Raw genomic sequence first — 22945 nt, 5'->3', positions numbered from 1 at the left:
TGGAGAAAACGTAGATAAATAGAATACATTTGGGTGAGTAACTGACTTCCGTTTGTAAAACTCTCTGAGGGTGAGTCTGTGAGATGCAGTCCCAGCAGAGGGACTAAGGTACACAGCTGCACATTGAGAAGTCCTCCAGAGTCCAGGCACAAGCATTGGTTGGGCTCAACAGGACATTCAGAGTAGGGTCTGTCTTACGGCTAAGGAAGAACACACTCTTGTCCTTTCTTCTCGTACTTTCAGCACCTTTGAGCCTAGGTAGCTCATGCCTAAGAATTGCATATGCTATTGGTAAGTAATTATCACTATTGGAATGTCAAGTGTCCATGGCAAAGGAGTCTCATGTTATTGTGATGTAACGCTCGTAGTTCATATATGCTTTAAAAATTAGAAATGGCTATGAGTTGATGATAATGATTAGATTCTTGTCTGTCCTGCTGATCCATCATCAGTGACATTTGGATGGTAGCTTCCTGTCTCTGTTGTGAGCCCAAGTGCTTGTTCGAGCCTTTGCTGCCACACAGGTTTACAGGCATTTCCTCCCTTTTCTGTCATGGGCTTGTGTCTGTCCCTGCCCATCTCTGCCTCGTTCTCAAAAGTATTTCTGTATGGTGTCTGACGGTGTTCTTGTTGCAGGCCTGGATGTGACAAAACTGAATTATTCTAAAGGTGAATTGTCAGGTAGTTGCTGGAAGGGTTTCAAGCAGAGGGTGTAGATGATTGGTTCGTGCCTAGCAGAGATTTATGAATTCAGCCAAGGATGATCGTATTCTCCAGACCAGGCTTTTATTATCTTGAATATCTTTTTTCTTTAAGGTCTAGGAAGCAATGGTTCAAATCTAAATATATTCACTTTACCATGTCTTTTGAAATGAAAAATCAGTATCTAAACATTTAGTTTGTTCTCGCAGTATCCTGGGAACTACCTGTCCTGTATGCACCATCTCTGTTTATCCCTTGGGTCTTGGAAAAGAGATTCATTTAGCTGCCTATGAGGTTTTTCAAACATACAACTGGGGTCCGACCCCATAGCACAGCATTTGGGTGCTGCACAAAGGAAGCTGGATCCCACATGGCTGACCAGGGTTCAAGTCCCAGCCATGTTGGCTTCATCCAGGTGCACATGCATGCTTTCAGGATCCCAGTGAGACAGAGAGTTGAAGGAAGAAAGGATTGTGGTATAACCAGGCCCCACTGAGGAGGGCTTTCTTTCTCCATCCCTACCTCAGATGCGTGTATGTCTTTTGGCATTTAAAAATAAAAGCTAGAAGTCCAGTTGAAAAGGGAGATTTTGCAATGTGTGAAGTATGGGTAGCAGCAGAGGTGAGCCTGGGCACCACACACAGACGCCACTGTGCTGCCGTGTTCAGTGTGGGGCCAGCGTGCAGGTACTGCAGCACCAGGGGCAGGCTGGTCCCTGGCCTGGGCACCTGTATCCTGCTCAGCTTTACTGTGTGCTCGGAGCGTTTTTATCTCCTTTGTGAAACTGCTGACTCTGTGCCCATTCACACTTTTTTTGGAAGAATTATTTAATTTTATTTATTTTAATTTGATAAGAGAAGGACAGAGTGACAGAGCAAGAGAGACGGAAAATTAGAAAGCAAACCCCCAAGTCCAGGACTTGAACCGTGGTCAGCCATGTGAGAGTCCAGCACCCTTAACCACCATGCTACCTGCCAGCTCCAACCCACTTGCACTTTTAAGACTCCCTGGACCCTCTGTCATCATCCTTTCAAATGATAGGAAATGTTTAAAAGGAAAATAGAAGTCAACTAGGCTTGGAAATCTTGTACTCCCCTGGGAAAATGATGGTCATCCCCAAGTGTTCATTAGTCATAATTTAGGTTAGTGCCCCAATGCCACAGAGACGGGTGATCATTGTGTTAGGGACAGGTTGGGCATAATCATAATTTAACAAAACATAAATTCATAATAAGACATTGCAACTGGAAACACCTGCTCTCGGGATCCTGAGACATTTAGACTGCACTCCAAAGGATTTTGTTTAAACACAATTCCAGTTTAAATGCCTAGTAAACAGAAACTAGTTCGTTTCTAACGATTGCTTTTGTCCCCACCTGAGCAGGTGATGCAATGGTTTGTGGCATCTGCCCAGTCCATCCCAGGATGCAAACATTCTCCCCGTGTGCCCTTCTGGTCCCTAAGCAGTTTTTCTCTCTGTCCCTGTTCCCCTCCCTTTCCCCTTCCATCCCTCCCTCTCTCTCCTCCTCCTGTCTTTCCTTTTCCTTTCTGTTCTTCCTTTCCTTCTCTTCCTTCCTGTCAGTAAAAATTACACCCACGCTGTGTAGAGAACTAGCCACTGATTGGCTCTCACAGGACTCAGAACTGATGGAGGAGGGCAGGGGAAGGACAGACACATTATATGACCACAAACGGTGACACAGCGGCCTCTAACAAAAGGTCAGTGAAGCCTGGGTCGAAAGCAGGCTTGGCTTGCCACCAGCTACTACCTTGATAATTGTAGAAATTAGAGAATGGAACAGAGAGTGCTGAATTTTTTTTCCCCATACATAAAAAACTTCAAGACTTCTTAGCTTCTTCAGCCATGGAGTCAAGGAATGCCATCATCTTTTTGCAAGAGCTATCAATGGTTCCCTGCTGTATCTAACTCCCTTCCCATATAACTATGTAGTCATCGAAGAGATAGATTCAAACTTCCTGGTTCACTTGTCAGGCTTATCCTGGAAAATTGTCTGTGCCTCACTGAAGCCTGAAGCCTTATTGAGAAAGCACTTCAAGTCCCACGTGTCTGTTAAAGCTTCTCTCCAAGTGGACCGAGCAGGGTTTCGGTGCCAAGGAAGAAATGGCCAGTGCATCCTCATCCTTGCCCCATGGAAGACAGGCACTACATGCATGTGAATTAAGTGATGGATAGAGCAATATTTAATTTTTTTATTTCACTTGTTCTCTGATGGTTCTCCTTCCCACAGTAACATAGGACATGTTTTTCCAGCTTTAACATTGTTTGTATAACATAACAAAATGAGACTAAATTATACTCCAGGCCCCTTCAGCTTTAGAATTCTACTATCAAGTGATTTTAAAATACAACATAAACTTGAGTGATGGGCGAAAACATGTTTTCATTTGACTTGCTTCATTTCTAGTGCTCAAATTGGTAGAAGCAGCATGTTTTAAGACCCTGGTTTTTTTAAAAAAGAAAAAAACTGAATGATATTTGGAAAGATACCTAACCAAAAACACTTAGAAAAAGAAATTAGTCATCAAATTATGAAAAATGCTCTTAATGCCATTTTAAAAATCAGGAATTAGACAGTAGTTTTGGACCCAGCTTATTTCATTCCTAGCATGCTGGTTAACATCCTCATGGCGTCAGGCAAAAGGTTTATTCTGTTTTCCTTTCTGTACTCTCAGTGAAAATCAAGACCATTTCAATAGTGTTTTAAATTATTTTCATTACCTATATTAATTTTTTTCCTATTTAGTAACACCTGAAGTAAATAATACTTAGAAAACCAGAATTGAATATATTTTAAGATGGTGATAAATTTCCATCGAGATCTGGTCACTTTCTTTTTTTAGAGAAATTTTTGCAATAAGGTGTGTGTGTTCGCCAGAGAGACAGAAAAAAGTGATAAATCACCCCCCAGGGGGGTAGCCACTCTGCAATCTCTTCTCCTCCATCCTCCTCTTGAGATTTTGGGCATGCACACACATGTGCCCAGCATGAGCTTCAAGCCACCAGGTCCAGGACTCAAACCACAGTCAGCCATGTGGGAGTCCATCAACATACCCATTATGCCACCTGCTGGTCTCAAGATTTGGTTGCTTTCTAAATTGTACTTTGTATCCATCCAAGAGTACAAATATTCAGACTTGATGTCAGTAGCTTGTACACATGTTGGTGATTTTTGTGATAGTGTATTATGATTTAGCTTCACGAGACATTTAATTTACAAGCTTCTGAAGAAAAAAAGAAAACTCTATTTCATGCTTTAAATTAATTTAAAATAAAAAATGTCTTGAAAACCCATTCCTGGCACTTACTAGGATGGTAGAGTACTCTCGTGAATCGTACTAGATGAAAAGATGCAGATTGCAAGAACTCAAGGGACAATAACATGTTTTTAGGCATCATTTTCACCCTTCATTTGTTTGAGAAAATGGATAGTAATTAAATATCATGGAGCATTTTCTTTTCTTATAGAAAATTTCATGATTGGCTTTATCTTGCTGTCTCACAGTAGTTTGCACAGTAAACAGTCTTAGGTTTGAAATGGTTTGATTAGGATAATTTCTCTCTTATTTCTTCCTTATTAGTCCATCATTTTAACACCCTCTTCTATTTGAAGTAGTGAAAGATAAAGATGTCAGAATGAACTTTGCAGGATGAAGTCATTTTTCTCTATCCAATTGGCAACTCTCATGTTTCCACCATATCCTGGGTTTTGCTCATTTTTGGAGGGATTAGAGCTTCACTTCCAGTAGGAATTCAGAATGTATACTTACAGGCTGCAGGGGAGAAGCCAGTAGATATAGAATGGTTTACTATATAGAAGAAAGATAATCAATGACACTAGATTCTTGAAACAGGTCCTGGAGATGGATCTGAGAGTGCAGGATTCTACTGTTATCTGAGGAAAGAAGATGAAGGTAGTCACAAAATGTAGGTGTTTACAGGGTTTGTAGGTAGAAAGTTTGACCGTACGGAATACAAGGTGAAGCTATTTGCTTTAGAGAGAGGGTTTGCATCTTGGGACTTCCTGAGTATGCCAAGCATTCACGCACGTGCTGGTGCTTCAGGATGGCTAAGACTAGGGGTGCCTCATGGCATAGGGTCTTAACCCCCTGGTAGGGGTGCTGTCTCACTCTGCCTTTCTTCTTTCATCTCCTCCCTCCCTCTCTCTCCCAAATCAGGAATTAATAAATAAGTTTTCCAAAATAAATGACAATAAAGACATCAAAACATAACTAGATTATAGTTTTATGAATTAATTTGAATTACAGAACATAGACATATATAAGTCTTTTTTATTTTAATTTTTCTGTTTACTTCTTCTTTATTTATCATATCTCTCTAGGCAAACATCATGGTCAACAGCAGTTCCTAACCTTTGAGGTTTAATAAGAGTTGTTATTGTAATACCAAAGGTAGAGATTTGGGCATTTATATAACATTGGAGAGTCTTTTTATCACTACTGGTATTTAGTACATATTTGAGAGGAAAAATTTTACCTGCCAGCACTATTAGCAAGAGTGATCCTTAAAGATCAACAGCTTGCTTCTTATTTTGGACTCTGATAGAAATGGATAGCGTTAGTTCATTTGACTTGATTTGTGAAGGGGATAGATGGCAGTGAGGGCAAGTATAGGGGATTATAATTGTTTTTGTTTTCGTTTTTTTCTGAAAATGTGTAAAACCAGACTGTAAGAAGAAGACAATAACATCCTTTAAGCTTTTATTACTAATTAGAAGGTCAGCCCATGGCCTGGTGGTTAAAACCAGGTTAAGATCCTGGATGGCCAACTGTGCAGTTCAAGTCTCAGACCCAGTGGCTTGAAAAATCACACTGGGTACATGCGTGTGCCTGCCCAAAATCCCAAAAGGAGGGAGGAAATGGAGGAGAAAGGCTTGCAGTGTGACCATGCCCCATGACGGGGCTTTCTCACTTCCCTTCTCTCAGTCTCTGTCTCTCTCTAGCAGTCATACGCACCCTCTGGCAAAATAAACAACAACAAGGTGGTGTGTGCATGCACGTGTGTCTACGTATGTGTTTTCTTTACAGGCAAAATGGAAGTTTATTTAGCACTGTGTCTTCTTTCTGATAAAATATGGGAGGGTAAAAAGGAAGTTTTCAACTTTAGAAAACATCTGCTATAAGTTTGTAGCAAAATGTCAATACAATGGTAGTAGGTAAGAGGGCTTCACAAAGGTCGTATAAAAATGGAATTAAAGTACAAGTTTGTTCTGGTATGAAGATATCATTGAAATCCCTGCATCGTGTTTTCATAATACTCATTCTCCTTGAACTGTTTGAAGACTCCTTCGTATTTACGTTGGCTTTAGGCCTTTTTTATACTAGTGAACCTAAAAACTACCAGAAATAATAGAATCAAACTTACTTTAAATTTGACTTATTTTCCTACTAGTTGGGTTTTTTTTAAGAGGGGAGGAGTTATGTTGGAAGGGATGCCATACAGAAAATCTTTGTGAACTCTATGAATTGTGTAATCCATGTTGAAAGATACATACATCTATTGTGTGTGTGTGTATGTGTATATACATATATGTGTGTGTGTGTGTGTATATATATATATATATATATATAATGTATAATATGTATATATATGCATATATGCCACCTCCTTTTATGTAATTTTACCTATTTTTAAAATGTATGATAATATCAATAGCTGAGCCTTCTCCTAATCATTAAATTTTCAATTTTTCTTTCAGCAGAAGAGGTAGAGACATGATTTTATTTTACTATTTATGCCTTTTTGTAATATTAGTCTAAAAAGAAAGTAGTAGAATATAGTCTTTAGAGCAGAGAACACAGCGGCATTTTCCATCGGCATGATTTCAATGGCTACCCGCAAACTTACGTTGTCCACTTAATCCTAAAACCAAGTCACACTAACGGATGGGCCTTAGAATCACTGTGAAATCTGTGTGGGGTAGATATTTCTATCGTCAGCCTTCCTTAGCTATTTAATTCTTATCTATCAGCTTTTGTAAACACGCCTCTTAGGTATGTGCCATTTCTTATTCTCAGCAATTTTTTTTTAAATAGTGTGATGTTTTTTATCTTTTATGAAATTGCAGAGTTGTGTTTACTCCCCATTCATTCCACTCATTACATGCACTTTCATGGCTTCTAAATTTTTGTCTTTTAGGTTTTAGAAAGAGAAGTCCAACTCTGGTCGTGACCTTGTCCTTGTTTCCTTCCTCTGTGTCCGTAGGATGAATACAAGCCAGAAAAAGCCTTGTCTGAAGAGGACCTGAAAAACGCAGTGAGTGTGCACCACGCCCTGGCGTCGAAGGCCACGGACTATGAGAAGAAGCCGAACGTGTTCAAACTGAAAACCGCCGACTGGAGGGTCTTGCTTTTTCAAGCCCAGTACGTTTTATTGGTTTGGTTTGGTTTTTACTTGTTGCAGTTCTTCAGTTTGGTTAGCACCACTTTATACCAAGGAATAGAATCGGGCTCTGCATGGGAAAAGCTTTGTGTCAGACTCAGCCGTGAACCGGTTACAATGGAGAGACACCTACCTAAAACAATTAGGATGAAAAACCGAAACCCAGGGCTCAGTTTTCATCCATTACAAAGTAGCCCTGTGACCTTTAGTCCATGTCTTGCCATCTCTAGAACTCAGTGTCCTCTCATTAATTGTGAGGGCTTGGTAGACAAGCTCTAGCACAAAAATGAGTAGAATAGACAGGGATTTAAATTGCCACCTCCTCACTTTTTCTCCTACCACACAATTTAACTTCTTTGAGCCTTGGTTTATCCCTAGTGTAGGTTAATAATGTTTATTTCTCAGGTCTGCGTAAGGATTAAATGCAGTCAGTGTAAAATGCCACACACCATGCCTGGCACATAAAAACTTTTCAGTAAATGTAAATTTTCATTATTCTTCCATTTCTCTTTTCTTCTGAACTCTACTAGGCCAATTTTTTAAAAAGAATTATTTAATTTTATTCATCATCATTTTTCTTATTTTAATTTGACCAGAGAGAAACAGAGACAGAGAAAGAGAAAGTGAGAAAGCAAGCCACCAGGTCCAGGACTTGAATCATAGTCAGCCTTGTGGGAGTCCAGTGCACTTAACCACCACGCCACCTGCTGGCCCCTACTAGGCCGATACTATACTACTGGAAAAGATAAACTCATACTGTATGCAGTGATGCAGGGTGGATCTGCAGTTTAAGGAAAGTGCCCAGTGACAGACTGGAATTAGAGGTTGAGCCTTTCACATGGACATCTCTGGTGTGTGAGTGAGAAACTGGGCTTTCAGAACTGAGTCTTTTTTTTTTTTTTTTGGAGAGGTTTTTGCTATAGGGCACGTGCGCTCACCAGACAGACAGAGAGAGACAGAGAGATAGAAAGTGAGAGATCACCCCCCAGGAGAGATGACCACGCCACAATCCCTTCTCCTCCATTCTCCTCTTGGGATCTTGGGCATACATGAACACACCAGGCATGAGTTTAAGCCACTGGGTCCAGGACTCGAACCACGGTCGACTACATGGGAGTTCAGTGACATAGCCATTACGCTAACTGCTGGCCCTAGAACTGAGTCTTTAGAACAGAGTTTCATAGGGTCACACATAGCAACAGGGGCTGCAGTAGATAGTGTTAATCACTCACAGCTCCAGCGTGACTCCGCATCACTCGGTAGAGCACGGTCAGCTGACCCCAGGTGGCACAGGGATTCAAATTTTACAGCTAAGTAGTGAACACGGGCATCCGCGTGTGTGTTGGTCAGAGCAACCCAAGATCACGGCATGAGGAACAGGAACAAGAGCAGGTCATCTGTGGATATTGAACTCTTGATGGTGTAAATTGCTGACAGTGAGTGAGGAAGAAGTTATAAGGACTCGAGGTCCACAAGGGTTTTTGAGTGGAAATGAGACAGTTCACACCACAGGGGCGTCTGTAGCCAGGTGCGTCCTTGCAGATACTGGGCGTGAACTGTCTTTTGAATTATTCTAGTCTTAAATTGTTTTAAAACTCTAAAATATCAGATGTAACAATAAAAGAGATAAACATTATTTTAGGGAGAATCTATGAGAACATCAATCATTTGAAATAAGGGAGCCAGTGAGATGAGACTGGGGCAGGTGGAGTCAGTGAGGAGTGGAAAGTTCTGGTGTGGGCTCAGGTGAGTGTGGTTTTCTCAGGGTCATAGGAGAAGGAAATGATTTTTGGTTTGGCTGACATTTTTACTGCTTTCTATCTGTTGATCATGTACCTGGTAGATAATCTATCCTGGTTCATGAGTCTACCATTCATTTATGAATTCACAAATATCTTGGAAGTGTAGTCAGTGCTGAGCTTTCTCTTTTTTTGATGTCTATTTTATTTTATTTATTCATCTGTTTATTTTAATTTGACCAGAGAGAAACACAGAGAGAGAGAGAGAGGGAAAGTGAGAAAGGAAGCCACCAGGTCCAGGACTCGAACCGTGGTTAGCCATGTGGGAGTGTCCAGCGCCTTAACCACACACCACCTGCTGACCCCAGTGCTGAGCTTTCTGATACAATGGCACAAATAAATATGACATCAGATGATTTTACCTTCTTTCTGGTGGATTTTTTTTTAACAACCTTATTGTAGGTATATACTTTACATAAGAGTTCCCACTAGCAACTTTACAAAATGGCTCAGCCATCACCACAGCCCAGCTTTGGAATCCTTCACTCTCGGGCCCATCTTGCAGTCACTCTACTGTCCTTCCAGTGCCCGGCACCCACTGGCCTCCTTTCTGCCTCATTTGCGTTGGTCGGATGTTTGCCATAATGGAATCACAGGACACGTGTGGCATAAAGCTTTGGAGGTTCATCCACGCTGTGGTATGTCTCGGTCCTTTAGTCCGTTATTGCTTCATACGGGCCCGCACGTGGATAGTCCACGCTCTGTTTATCCACTGACCAGGTGGTGGACATCTGGACCCTTCCCCACCTCTGACTGTTAGACACGATGATGCTATGAACATGGATTTGACGAGCTTTGTGTACCTGTATGTTTTCATTTCTCTTGGGTACCTACTTAGGAGTAGAGTTGTTAGGTTGTATGATAAGTATACAGTGCACTTTTGATGAAAGTTTTCCAACTTTTCCAAAGTGGGTATAGCCTTTTACATGTCCTCTCTCAAAGTAAGCCTCGGTTGGAATTTAAAGTTGAATTATGTGATTTAAAGAAGTGAGTTAATTTTTAAGTTCATTTTGACCTAGCCTAGTAGCAGACAGAAATTAGGGATTTAATAAATATTTATTGTCAAGTGATTTCTTTTATTTCCTTCCCTATCCTGGGGAGATAATCACAGTCTTACACTGATGACCAGGGGTTCCAGGGCCTTTTACTACCACGGTGATTGCTGTTAAGAATGTTAATCTCTAATGAAGTTTCATCAGGAGTTTATTGTACCAGGGGGAATAAATGATTTTTTTCTACCCTTTTAAATTAGTAATGAGACATGGACACAGCATGATGCACTTATATATAGAAATAGCTTAACACTGGGACCAGCAGATGGTGTGTAATGGTTACGTTGCTGGACTCCTATGTAGTCAACCACAGTCTGAGTCCCAGACCCGGAAGCTCAAGCTCACACTGGGTGTGTCTGCATGCCCAAAATTCCAAGAGAAGAATAAAGGAGAAAGGATTGTGGCATAGCTATCTCCCCCACCCCCACTGGGGGTGATTTCTCCCTTTCTGTATCTCTCTTTCTGTCTCTCCAGCGAACACCCTATAGCAAAAATCTCACTTAAAAAGAGAGAGAGAGAGAGAGAGAGAGAGAGAGAGAGAGGGAGAGAGGGCTTAACCTCCATATATCTGTGTCCCATAGGAGTCCAGAGGAAATGCAAGGGTGGATAAACAAAATTAACTGTGTGGCAGCTGTGTTTTCTGCACCACCATTCCCGGCAGCCATCGGCTCACAGAAGAAGTTTAGCCGCCCACTCCTGCCTGCCACAACAACAAAATTGTCTCAGGTAAGTCATTTGGAGAGTGCTTCGACCTTGAGAGTCCTCTGTAAAATCATGCTATTAATACTTATATTTGAATATTTATATTATGGGAACTGCCGAGAGAGCTTGTCCATAAGGGAGTATTGTAGAAAGAGGGCAAAATGCACCAGACTGGGTCTCACACTTTGTATGGGAAGGCTATGCAATTGGGTTATGGTTGGTAGAACACATCTTTAATTTTATTTCTAAACCTTCTATTTGTTTGCTATTCAACCAGTCATAGTTGTCTGGAATTTTTTATTTTTTACTAGCAGCTCATAGTTTTTAAATGACCCCCTATTGTCAGGTAGCCACGTTGGCTTGGTTATAAGCCTTTCTTTTCTTTTTCCAAAGTTTGTCCACCTATATAGTCCATGGAGCAGGGGCCAAGCCTAACAGGATGTTCACTCCACAATCCACCACTAGTGTCAGCTAGCTCCGATCACAGGCGTGCACTCACACACCTGGTGTGCACAGGGAGGTCACAGAACACAAAGCCAGGACCTTTCCCTGGGGGTCCATGACATTATAACCAGGCCTGGCCCCCACAAGCTTTCCGTTCATTCGTTAATTCACCCTGCCGGCCATTTGCTGTATTCCAGGCTGTAGTTGGTCTACAGACATAAAAATATCTGCAAGAGTCCAGTGTTCACAGCATAGTGGGTCAGGGCCTTCCCTTCGCCCAGGGTAGAGCTGAAGGGAGCATTTGCATTTTCTGAGCTAATCAAGATGACGTAGACCAGATCTCTGTCCCAGATCCATAAACTCCTCTCCTGTTTTCAGATTAATCTCTCGGATTTGATCCTTTTCTTACCTAAAACTTTGTTTTAAGGACACTGCCTACGAGCCAGTTTTGCCAGTTTTAAACCTGTCCACGTACGTACTCTGACTATTGACTGGTCAAGGATTTGGGAAGCAACTTTGATGCTTTATGGATTTCTTGTTGCTAACACACTTGGGAGACTTTTTTTTTTAATTTAGATAAACCAAACAAATGCAAAACAGGGAGACTGTGAAGACAGAAAAAGGGGGGGAAAGGTTAGATATAATTTAGACAAAAACTTCAGCATAGTCAGTGGCAAGGAGGTCATTGGGTAACCTGGGCAAGAATAAGCGTGGTAGAGTGACAGGCCCAGAAACCGTGTTGCTCTTTGGCGAGGGGGTAGAAGCCCAGAAGGACGTGTGACCAGTCTCGCTGTCGGTGACAAAAAGCAATGACTAGTACTGAGAGAGGAGTCGCGGTTTTAGGATAGATTCTTTTTCTATTCATAATTATTATTAGCATATGTTAGATGCTTACTGTGTAAGCACTGCTGTTACTTTGTTTTGTATATACTACTAAAAACTCTGTTAAGATTAGCGTTTACAGAGGACAGACGGTGGCACAGTACACCCCTCTGTGAGGCTGGACCCACATGGGAAGACCCCAGGTTCACACCTGAGACTTCCCCACAAATAACAGGCGTGTGTGTGCCAATGACCCAGGGCTGCCTCAGGCTAGCGGTGCTCATGGTATCAGGACCATGTTTGGGGTGCTATCTCTCCCCCAGAGAAGAACTAATGCATAAACTTGAATATATATATATATATATATGTATGTGTGTGTGTGTGTGTGTGTGTTTATTAGCAAGGCAGCTCTGCCTATGGACAGGATAGCATTTAATTGTAAATAGTAATAAATGCTCTAAAGGGAAAGAAAGACTTACTGATGACTAGAAACTGTGTTGGTTAATCTCGCCATCTACCCAAGTAAAATACAAACTCTCAAATCCATTTTTCTTGCTTTAAACATGGGTACTCGGTATAAGTAAGTAATGTACCACATAGACAGCGAAGAGCAGATCACGTGAACAGTACGTTATATAGGTAGAGGGAAAAAATAGAACAATGAGAAGCAAAAATACCTTCAGAAATTGAGTTTCATCTGTTCACCGCACCGTGGACTTCCAGTGGTTAGCACTTCTCAATAGATTGGTCTTCCTTGCAGTCACGTCTCTGAAAGATCGTGGGCAAAGGTGAGCTGAACTGGAGAGAATAAGGACATTAATAAGCATGTCACTTGCAGAAGCTGGGGTGGCTTGGAGCAGTAGCGACTCCTAGACCTGTGGCTTCCCTCCTGTGGAGGCACAGTGCTAGTTACTTGGCCTTGCTGTTCTGGTCATGTGTGGGCACAGGCACGAGAAATGGGTGTGTTCGTTTGCGTGTCTTTCCGGAGCACAGGTGAAGAAGCACTTTTATCAAGACAGAATCTCTCATTTTAAACATGTCTTCTACTGGGACCCACAATAGACAAAATAATTTTTTTTGATGTTTTTTTATGCACCCATAAGGGACCAGCAGGTGGTGTAGTGGTTAAGGCACTAGACTCCCTCATGGCTGACCACTGTTCAAGTTCCAGACCTAGTGGCTTGAAACTCACCAGGCGCATGTGCATGCATGCCTAAAATCTCAAAAGGAAAATGGAGAAAGGATTGTGGCATGGCCATCCTCCATGGGGGGTGGTGATTTCTCACTTTCCCTCTCTTTGTCTCTTTCTCTCCCTCCAGCAAGCACATGTGCCCTGTAGTAAAAATCTCTCCACCAAAAAAAAAAAAAAAAACAACAAACCATACATAATATCAAAGTAATAGATTCAAGATTTTATATGAGAAAGCAGTAACCAAAAGAAGCATCTTCCAGTGTCACATAAGACAAGATGACCGTGTTGTTTTAGGAAATCAAATCCTTTGGAAGGAAATCAAAGGGAATAAATCACTGAGCTTTTGTGGGCCCCACTTTTCCATCTGAAAATTGAGATGATTCTAGAATGTTTTTAAGATTTTTTTTCTGTCTCTAGCTCAGTATTTTTCTTTGCCCAGTCATAACATTTGTTTATAATAAATAAAAAAAGGCATGTTACCTTTGAGAGTAACAGGACAATTTGGAAACAAATATGTAAAATCAAAGATGTGAGGAAAATTAGGAAGAGGGCGTGAGGAGCCTGATCACACATAGCCAGGCACAGGTGTCTGGGGAACTTTCATATCAGAGAGAGACTCTTGGGGGATGTCTGCTGGGGTTGCAGCACTCCTCCAGCAAAGCTGCAGTATATGGCTGGACCCCCACAGTTTCTCCAGCCCTTCGCAGGCTGGCTTTGCTTTAGCCCAGGCATGCCCTGCCCAGGCACTAGCGACATTGCAGCTGGGTGATTCTTTATCGTGAAGGCTGTCTGTTGAATCGTAGGTTGTTCAGCAACACTCCAACTAGACACCAATAGCATCTCAACAGTTGTAATAACCCAGAATGCCTGCAGACTCTGCTAAATGTCCTCTAAGGTCAAAACCCACCCCTTTGGGCCATCAGGTGGCTTGGTGGGTAAGGTGCTGGACTTGCACATGTCTGACTGCAGTTTGAGTCTGGGATCTGATGGCTTACTTTCTCGCTTTCTCTCTCTCTCTCTTTCTGTCTGTGTCTTGCTGGTGAAGCCATGGACCTTATGACAAATTTTTAAAAATAATAATAATAAATAAAATTAAATAAATAAATCTTGGGGAAAAAAATCCACCCACCTCCTCCGGTTGAGAACCACTGCTTCAGTCCAGCAGTTCTAAATCCATGAGATTAGCCATCTTTCTTCCTCCATACACCCCAGCCTGGCTATGACTCCCCCAATGCCAGAGCCTCTTGTCTAGTTTCGTTTTACCAAATGCACGTGTAACAGGGTAAGTGCACAGCAGTAACATTGTTAGGGAAAAACTCAACATCCAATTAAAAGATTGTTTGGTGTGTTTTAAGACACAGGTTCGTCACCCTGTCATTTGTGAGCTTTAATTTAATTTATTCTTGTTTTCTATCCAAAACGTATTAGCCTTAATTATTAAAATTGATTATTGCCGGCACTGCCTGCTGCAGAGAGAACAGCTCTGCAGTGTAGGAGTCGTCACTTTTGCTAGCTGTTTTTCACGGTGGTGTTGCCAGAACACATTTTTCTTCTGTTGGGGGTGGAAGACTAGTTGGAAAACTCAGGGTTTGTTTCTCCTTCTGGCATAGCTCTCCATAGTATTCCATAGTTGCCCCTTCGAGGGTATATTCAGAACTTCCCTTTCTACCCACCAGAGTAGGCACTTTGAATAATAATGTGCACAAGAATTATCTGGGACTTTTATGAAATGCCCTCCAGGAGCTGAGCTCCAGCCCAGGCTGGAATGCCTGTATTTCTAGAGCACACCATGACCTCCCACAGGTGTTGTGGCTCAGATCAGACCTTGTGGTAGTCCTTCCTGTGGGCCTTTCACTGTTTCTCTGAGACTGGATGCCATAGACTGGATAACAGCACATAGTGACAGTGTTTTCCTTTTGTTTTCGTCTCTGAATTTCAGCCTTTCTCTTGTGAAAGGTTGAAGCAATGGATTATCTCTAAATACTAGATACTACTTGGGACCAGGCCTTATAATAAATGCTGATCAGAAACACAGGAGAGTCCTGAACTTGCTTCTTGTTTTGAAGCCACCCTCGCCCTCACTTTATCCCATGGCTGAACACAGTAGTGCTTAAGGCCAGACGCATGGGGTGCCATCTGGAGCTGTAGGGTTTTCGACGAGGAAGTCATTCTTGTGGCTTCCTCCCTGGGAAGAACCATGCCCTGCCCTTCCCACCCCACCCAGCCCTTCACTTTCTGTCACAAAGTCCCATCACTCTCATCTCTTTACCTATAATCCCATCCGTGCTCTTCGCTTTAGACTTTGTCACCTTTTACTTAGACTTCATCAATACTAAATGTATAAGCAGCTATCGTCCAATATAAAGGGCCTTCAAAAAGTTCATTTGAATGTGTATTGTGAAAAAACTATGCATGGATTTCAAGTTTTTTTGCTCTAAAACTCATCATTCGTTCCCATTTTTCTACATACTTTTCAAAATATTCATTTTTTTCTATTTGGTCATCAGTCATGATCTATTTTACTCTTTTTCTATGCAAAAAATGTGTCATGACCTTCCCTACGACCCAATAAATGTCATTCCCTGCTGTCAACCTAAATATGATGAATGAAAAAAAATTATAAAAGAAAGCCTATAAATAGTTTTTAAATATAGAGTATAAAACCTACAGTTCATACTTATGTATTTATGGTTATGTACTTTTGTATAGGAAGGAATGCAATAAGTAGAGATGTATAGGGAATTCAACGTCCATATTAAACTTTATTTCTTAAACTAAGTGTTAGTGCATGAGTGTTTTTATATATCATTCAATATGACTTTTTGTATATTTAAAACATTTTACTGACAAAAAAAGAATGCATCATGTTTTTACTTTTTGAAGTGATCTAGTCACTAAACATCTTTTGTGGAAAGTTCTATTAAGTAATTTACTCACTACTGTAAATATACAAGGTAAACAACTTTGAAGAAATAAAACCTATTGATATAGTCTTAGCTCAGACTGCCATGGGCAGTCCTATAGAATGGGTGGTTAAACAGCAGACATACATAGGCTCACAGTTCTGGAGAATGGATGTCCAAGGTCAAGCTGCATCAGGACTGGTATTTGGGGAGGGCTCTCCTCTTGGTCTGTAGATGGCCATCATCTTGCTGTGTCCACGCATGGCCTTTCTATGGTGAAGACATGCCCAAAGATCAAGCTCTCTGGCATCTTTTTTCATAAGGATGCTAATTTTCAGATTTTAATCAGATCAAGGCCATATCCTTAACAACTTCATTTCACTGCTATAATTACTTCCTCAGACGGCTCCATCTTCAAGTACAGCTACACTGTAGGTTAGGACTTCAACATAGGAATTTTGAATGGACTCAGTTTTTCCATACATAGTCCATAGTCTTTTAGAGGGAAATTGTAGATGAATGATAAATGGTAAATAAGACTGCCTGAGCATTCTTCATTGACTTTCAGCATTGTCTGTGCACAAATAATAGGTCTAGAGATGTACGTTAGCCATCTATAAATTTTCTCTCTAAAATTTCAAGTAGATTTCTCCCCCTTCCATACTTTTCTGGGACTTCTTTGAGTGTTGTGTTTTGTTTTGTTTTGCTCTCACTGGTCTTTAAGAATGACTGTTCTCTTTCTTTCATTTCACATGTTCCTATCCCTGCTCTTGGTCATTTTTTCCACTTAGTCATGTTCTCTGCTTTCTATTTATCATTGCTTTTTTCTATGTTGATGTCTTTAGACTTGCAATTTTATTACTGTTTGGCTTTTAAGATGTGCATTGTCACAAAAGTCCCTAAACACTATATGTGGCTTATAATCTCTGGATATTTTTAAAATTTACAGTGATGTTATATAATCTTTATTAGTCATAATTATTCATAATATGATAGTCTTTTTAATTATCCTCAAAGTACAATAAAGTTTTTATATTCTGAAACTATAGTGGTGTTAAAGTATATGATCACCTAGTGTAATCACTTTCTCATCATTTGCCTTCATCCACTTATTTCTTACTAGACATGCAAAACTGACAATAAAGAATTTGAATCATTTGCATGAGAAAGTGGAATAGTGAGCAGTCATACAATTTTAGGAATGCAGGAGAATTCCAATGTCATTGTCTCAAGAACACTCCCATTCTGCCAGAGAGTTTAGTAGCATATCTTTTTAGTTAGCTTATTTTTGCTCAGGTGATAGAAATGGTGCCCATCCAATGGAAATCCTTTGACATAGGGTCAACTGTATATCAGTGCGGATTGCATATGGTCATGCTGTTCATGCAATAATCTCTAAATAAGTACCTCTCAACTGAATGACTACATTGGGTCAATAAAGTTGGAGAAAATAAGAACCTCTGTTATTTGGGAGGGAAAAAACAGATATTGCTGCATTTTGCAGAATATTATCTGCTATGGGAGAATTATTTTGACAGTATTGCTTGTTTTAGAGAGGAAAATAAGATGCTCTAGACCTTCATTCATTGTGGTAGGCAAAGAAGCCGGCAGAGGGACAGAACCTGGGGAATGCTGTGTGCACCCGCAGGCCGGGACCCCAACTCTTCTGCTGGTCTTGTCCTTCAAGGCAACTCTTAAGAATCCTGGTCCCACTTTGTGACAGTGACTCCTGAGAAAGAACTCGAGAGTGCTGGTCTTGTGACAACCTGCCTGCCTGGGATACTGGCTTGGTGGCCCTCTGGAAAGGAACATGCAAACACTGGTCTCAGAAAGTTGGGGAGATGGCAGCAAGGGGCACACCGAATGTTGGAGTGAATGAAAGTCATACTACATACACGATTCTTTAGAGCACTCTACACATTTTTGTTGGTGTATTTTCCAGGTAGTAAATCTCTTAATAATTTCCTGCAGGAGGAGCAGCTGAAATCTCACGAAAGCAAGCTAAAACAGATCACCACGGAGCTGGCGGAACATCGCTCATATCCTCCCGACAAGAAAGTGAAAGCCAAGGACGTAGACGAATACAAACTGAAAGATCACTATCTGGAGTTTGAGGTATGTTGGACCTAACTGCTTATCACTGAGTCATCTCGCGACTGTCTGTGAGGCAGAACATTCCACAGTTACATTAACTGTGGGAAGCACGCCATGGCACTGGCTCCCACATGGGAACTCCGTGCACGGTTTAGGTCATGGTGGCTCCTCACGTTCGTGATTCTATTTACGTGTGAATCAGACATCAGCGAGTAACTGTCATGGCCCAGCCACGGTGACAAGGCCATCCCACATACTCTGCAGTGCCAGAGGCCACGTGGAAGATCTGAACGTGGTTCCAGGGCCGACCTGTATGTGCCGGCGTGATCCCGGGAAGGCTGCGGGGAGGATTGCAGAGTGAGACCCTGCTCAGGGTCCTTGTCTTTCTCTTCCGAGGGAGAAGTAAGTAAACTTTGAAGAAATAAAAAGAATGATTTGCCAGTTTGTGCCCTTTCAAACAAACGATCCGCCTGGGTGGGATACCACGTGCCTGCCGTGAGGAGATGTAAAGTTCGGCAGAGGGATGTGCCGGGGACAGCTGCTTTCTGTGTCCCCGTGTCTCCCCACGGTGTTTGACTTAGAGGGCCGTGAAGGAGCCGAGCCCTGGGTGATGTCCGGCTGCCTGCACGTGCCTGCCGCTGGGCACCACAGTGCATTCTGCTTCGTCGTGCGCACTGTCCTTCGGAAGCCTGGATAGACCAGGTCGAGCACCTCTGTGCTATAGGGAGCGTGTTATTAACAGGAATGGCGGAGACCGCATGCCGGGGTGTGCAAAGGTGGAGAGTGTAAAAGCAAGTTGACAGGAATGTGTTCCCGGGTTCACAGCTGAGTTATGTGGACCTCTGACTCTCTGCTGAGGGCCAGCCGGGGACATGCTGGTTATGGGCGCTGGATCCCACATGGCTGACTGCCGTGTTTGAGTTTGGGGCCTGACGGCTTGAAAAGCATGCCCGAAATCCTGAAAGGAGAGAGAAGTGGGGGGAAGGGATTGCCCACAGCCCACAGTGGTGCTGTCCACTTTCCCCTTCTCTGTGTCTCTCCAGCGAGCATGCACACCTCATGCACACCTCATGCACACCTCTGGCAATTTTTTTTAAGTGTCCTTTTTTTTTTTTTTTTTTTTTGAGCCAGGTAGCAGGTAGCCAAGAACAGAGCCATTGATAGCCTTTCTGCTGACTCCAACTCTAGTTCCTTTGCTTTCTTTTCCTCCCTCTCCTTCATTTCCATCCCGCCCTCCTGTTTCCTCCAGACTTGAAACTTTACATCCTCTGGGCACGCACTGCCTGGCCAGTGCCCTGTGTATGCCGCCCTCTCCCCACCTCACCACGGCGATTGTTCTGGCGGTGCTCTTTGAGGCCTGGCCGTCTGTCCCGCTGAACCTGGCAGGTGACCCTGGCTTCTCTCCTTCCTATAGTTTATCCGGTGTCCTTATGTCAATCTTTTTCTGAGGCTCAGCCCAGCTTCTGGTGTCCTCTGACAATAGCCAACCTTGGATTTACCCAAGCCTCCCCCACCACCCACTTACCTTCCGAATCAAATCCGAGGCCTCAGTCTGAGAGTACCTGGCACCCACTCCGTCCCACAACATCAGTTTTCCCACAGCAGCCTCTGTGGGCTCTACCAGGCTTCTGCTCCCCTCCGAGACACATGCCGATGCCTCTGTTCATCGCCTTTCTCCTGCCTCAGACGATCTTTCTGTCATCCTCAGTTCTGAGAGTCCTGCTCATCTTCCAAGGTGCAGCCCAGATTGCCCTCCTGAAAAACCTGCCCTAGATCTGCTGGCTGGGACTGAGCTGTCCTAGTCGTTGTGTCACAAATATTTCAGTCTGTCTTTATGTCTGTAGTGGGTTCCAAAACACCTCCCCTTGCCCAGGACTGGGCGTCTTGGAGGGTAGAGGCTGCATGTTCGAATGCAGCCTCTGCTCTGGGCCTGCTCCTTCAGTTGGATGGGATCTCACAGAAGCCTAGAGTCTCTTCCTGAGTTAAAAAATTTCTTGTTATCGAATGCGGCATTAGATTCAAAAGTGGCACTTCTGCTGCAAATGCCTGCACCTTGCTTCCTCAAGGTCAGGTGAGTCATTGCTCAGAGCAGATGACTGTCCCAAGAGAAACCCTTCCTGTGGCACAGGTAAAATCTTGTCAGCAAAAGCCATAGAAGACTCAAGCAAAAGTCTTGAAGAAAATATTAAAAAGAAAACCACGACAACAATAAAAAAATAAAAACCGAGCAACCCATTTTTCCCCAGTCGTGTTCATTCTTGGGAAATGGGAGTTCTCAAAAAGCAATCATTAACCTTCACACTTCCAGAGTGGTGTCAAGCCATGGGCCCCATTTTCTTTCACACATTCTAATTAAATTTCCCAGCTCCTCAGTCCCCCGTGTCCAGCCTCAGCGCCCGCGTTGAGTCATTGACTCTGAGAGAGAGGAGCCTGTGCCCCGGAGGTGGGGGTGGCTGCTAAACCATGGGAAGGTCGTCACCTCCAGAAACACTCCCTGCTTTGCGATCTGTCGCGGTGCCCCTTTTCTGAAAACAAGCCAGTGAGCACAGCGTTTTCACTTCCTGATATGAAGTTAGACCAAGCTTTGCGGGGATTAAGTCCTCCTTTCATCAGATTGTCACCTCAGGCAGGTGCAGATGGCATTCAGGGACCCTGGGCTCATTAAAAGTCAGACTCCTATGCTAATGCTGCAGGATGTTGGCTTTGCCATCAGCTACATTAACCTGTGTCTTCAGGAAGACAGAAGGTACTTCATACCACACAGACACCATCTAGAAAGATCTATGTGAATATTGTGTGCTTTTGGGAACCAGCAGTTAGCGTAATGGCTATGTCGTTGGACTCCCACGTGGTCGACCGCGGTTCGCGTCCCGGACCCGGTGGCTTAAAACTCATGCCGGGAGCATGTGTGTGCACGCCCAAGATCCCAAGAGGAGAGTGGAGGAGATGGGATTGCGGCGTGACCATCCCCTCTGGGGGGTGATTTCTCACTTTCTGTCTCTATGTCTCTTTCTGTCTGTCTGGCGAGCACACGCGCCCTATAGTGAAAACCTCTCAAAAAAAAAAAATTGTGTGCTTGTGTGTGTGTGTGTGTGTGTGTGTGTGTGTGTTTAACTGAGCCATCGTTTTGGGCTGACTTAAAATCCAAGCAGTGTATCATCTAAGCATCTGTCACCACTTTGCTGACATCAGCCCTCAGGACTTGTCCCCTGTGAGCGCTGGTGGAGCTCTTCACCCAGCATCCTTTGCTTTATCAGCAGCGTTCTTTGAGCTTCCTTCCTGGACAGGGACTATGAGAATTACTGGTCATTTTGTATGACTTTCTTCACAGCTCTGTCCTCAGCTTCTAGAATATTGACTGATACATATTTATTGAGTGAATTCATGACATTTTATTACTGTGTACAAAAGATAACACTAGAGGATGAAATTATTGGAGAAAATCCAGCTTGAATTCCTTGTACATAGCCCCAGGCTCCCATGAAAACAAACGCAGTAGGCAGGTGCAGTCAGACAGCATTGTCTGAGCTCACTTCTCAGGAGCCCTCCAATGGGCACTCAGAAGGGGGCCTGAATCCTCCTGGGTTATCCACAGAAAACCACCAGGGGGACTCCGTTGGCTTCAGATCAGGTCTTGCAATTTTCACAAGTCTGGCTAAAGAAAAACACTTTTGTTTTGGCGGAATATTAAGCCCTTAGTAATAACACCAGGAGTGTTCCCAGCTTTCTTCATTTCAGTTGTTTATATTCAATGTTGCTTTGAATACAAAAAATTCTCCTTGGTGAACCAAAGTCACAGTTCTTTCTATGCCTTAAAAATGCTCTTAACTGTGAGTGGCAATAAATAATTAGAAATTCTGATAAATACATAGGTTGGGAGGATCTAATAGATATATGCAGAACATTCCATCTGAAGCAATAGAAGGATACACATGCTTCTCAAGTAAAAATGGAACATTCTGTAGGATAGATCATATGTTAGACTACAAACTAGTCTTAACAAATTTAGGAAGATTAAAATCACAAGTGTCTTTCAACCGCAATGGTGTGAAACTAGAAGTCAATACCCTAGAACATGAAAATTCACAAATATGTGAAAATCAAGCAACATACTCCTGACCAAGAAAAAAAATCAAACTTGAAATTTTATAAGATACAGAGACAAACACAAATGGAAAAGCAACATAACATAAAGCATGAGATGCATAACAACCATTCTAAGAGAGAAGTTTATAGCAGTAAATGTCAGAAGAAAGAAAGCTCTCAGGCAACCTCACATGACACCTCAGAGAACTAGGAAAAGGTCAAACTAAGTGCAAAGTTATAAGAATCAGTGGAACTTGGCTCAGCAGGTGGCATGGTGGTTAAGGGCACTGGATTCTCACATAGGTGACTATGATTGGAATCCAGGACTTGGCAGCTTGCTTTCTCCCTTTCCTTCTCTCTCTCTTCCTGCCTGCCTGCCTGCCTGCCTGCCTCTCTCTCTCTTTTTCTCTCTCTCTCTCACACACACACATCAAATTAAAACACATGGAATTAAATAAATAAATCGTTTTTTTACAAAAAGAATCAATAAAACTAAACATGTTTTTTTGAGAAGATAGACAGAATTGACAAACTCTTAACTAGACTAACCACAAAGCAAAAAGAGAAGATTCAAATAAAATCAGAAGTACAATCAGTACAACGGACACCACAGAAATAGAAAAGATCATAAGAGACTGCTATAAAGAATTGCATACCAACAAATTAAATAACCTAGAAGAAATAAATACATTTCCAGGTACATACAACCTGCCAAAACTGACTCATGA

General features: G+C 42.4%; 1 protein-coding gene across 5 annotated transcripts in view; it reads left to right on the top strand.

Moving 5' to 3' along the window:
- The window catches only part of PSD3 (pleckstrin and Sec7 domain containing 3), a 521964-nt gene that overhangs the window by 478540 nt on the left and 20479 nt on the right, over positions 1-22945 (top strand). For 4 of the 5 annotated variants that reach the window (XM_014593412.2, XM_006162809.3, XM_006162812.2 and 1 more), the window contains 3 exons: positions 6947-7104; positions 10556-10700; positions 18009-18152. In XM_014593412.2, the coding sequence (XP_014448898.1) occupies positions 6947-7104; positions 10556-10700; positions 18009-18152 (447 nt within the window). Of the gene's footprint in view, positions 1-6946; positions 7105-10555; positions 10701-18008; positions 18153-18395; positions 18528-22945 lie in introns of those variants that run through there. The other variant, XM_014593413.2, reaches the window with a different exon arrangement.

The sequence above is a fragment of the Tupaia chinensis genome, unplaced genomic scaffold (assembly GCF_000334495.1).
Source record: "Tupaia chinensis unplaced genomic scaffold, TupChi_1.0 Scaffold140548_1, whole genome shotgun sequence".
NCBI classification, from domain to species: Eukaryota; Metazoa; Chordata; class Mammalia; order Scandentia; family Tupaiidae; genus Tupaia; species Tupaia belangeri.
Note: the sequence above shows the minus strand (reverse complement) of the source record. Positions and strands in the feature narration are given on the sequence as shown.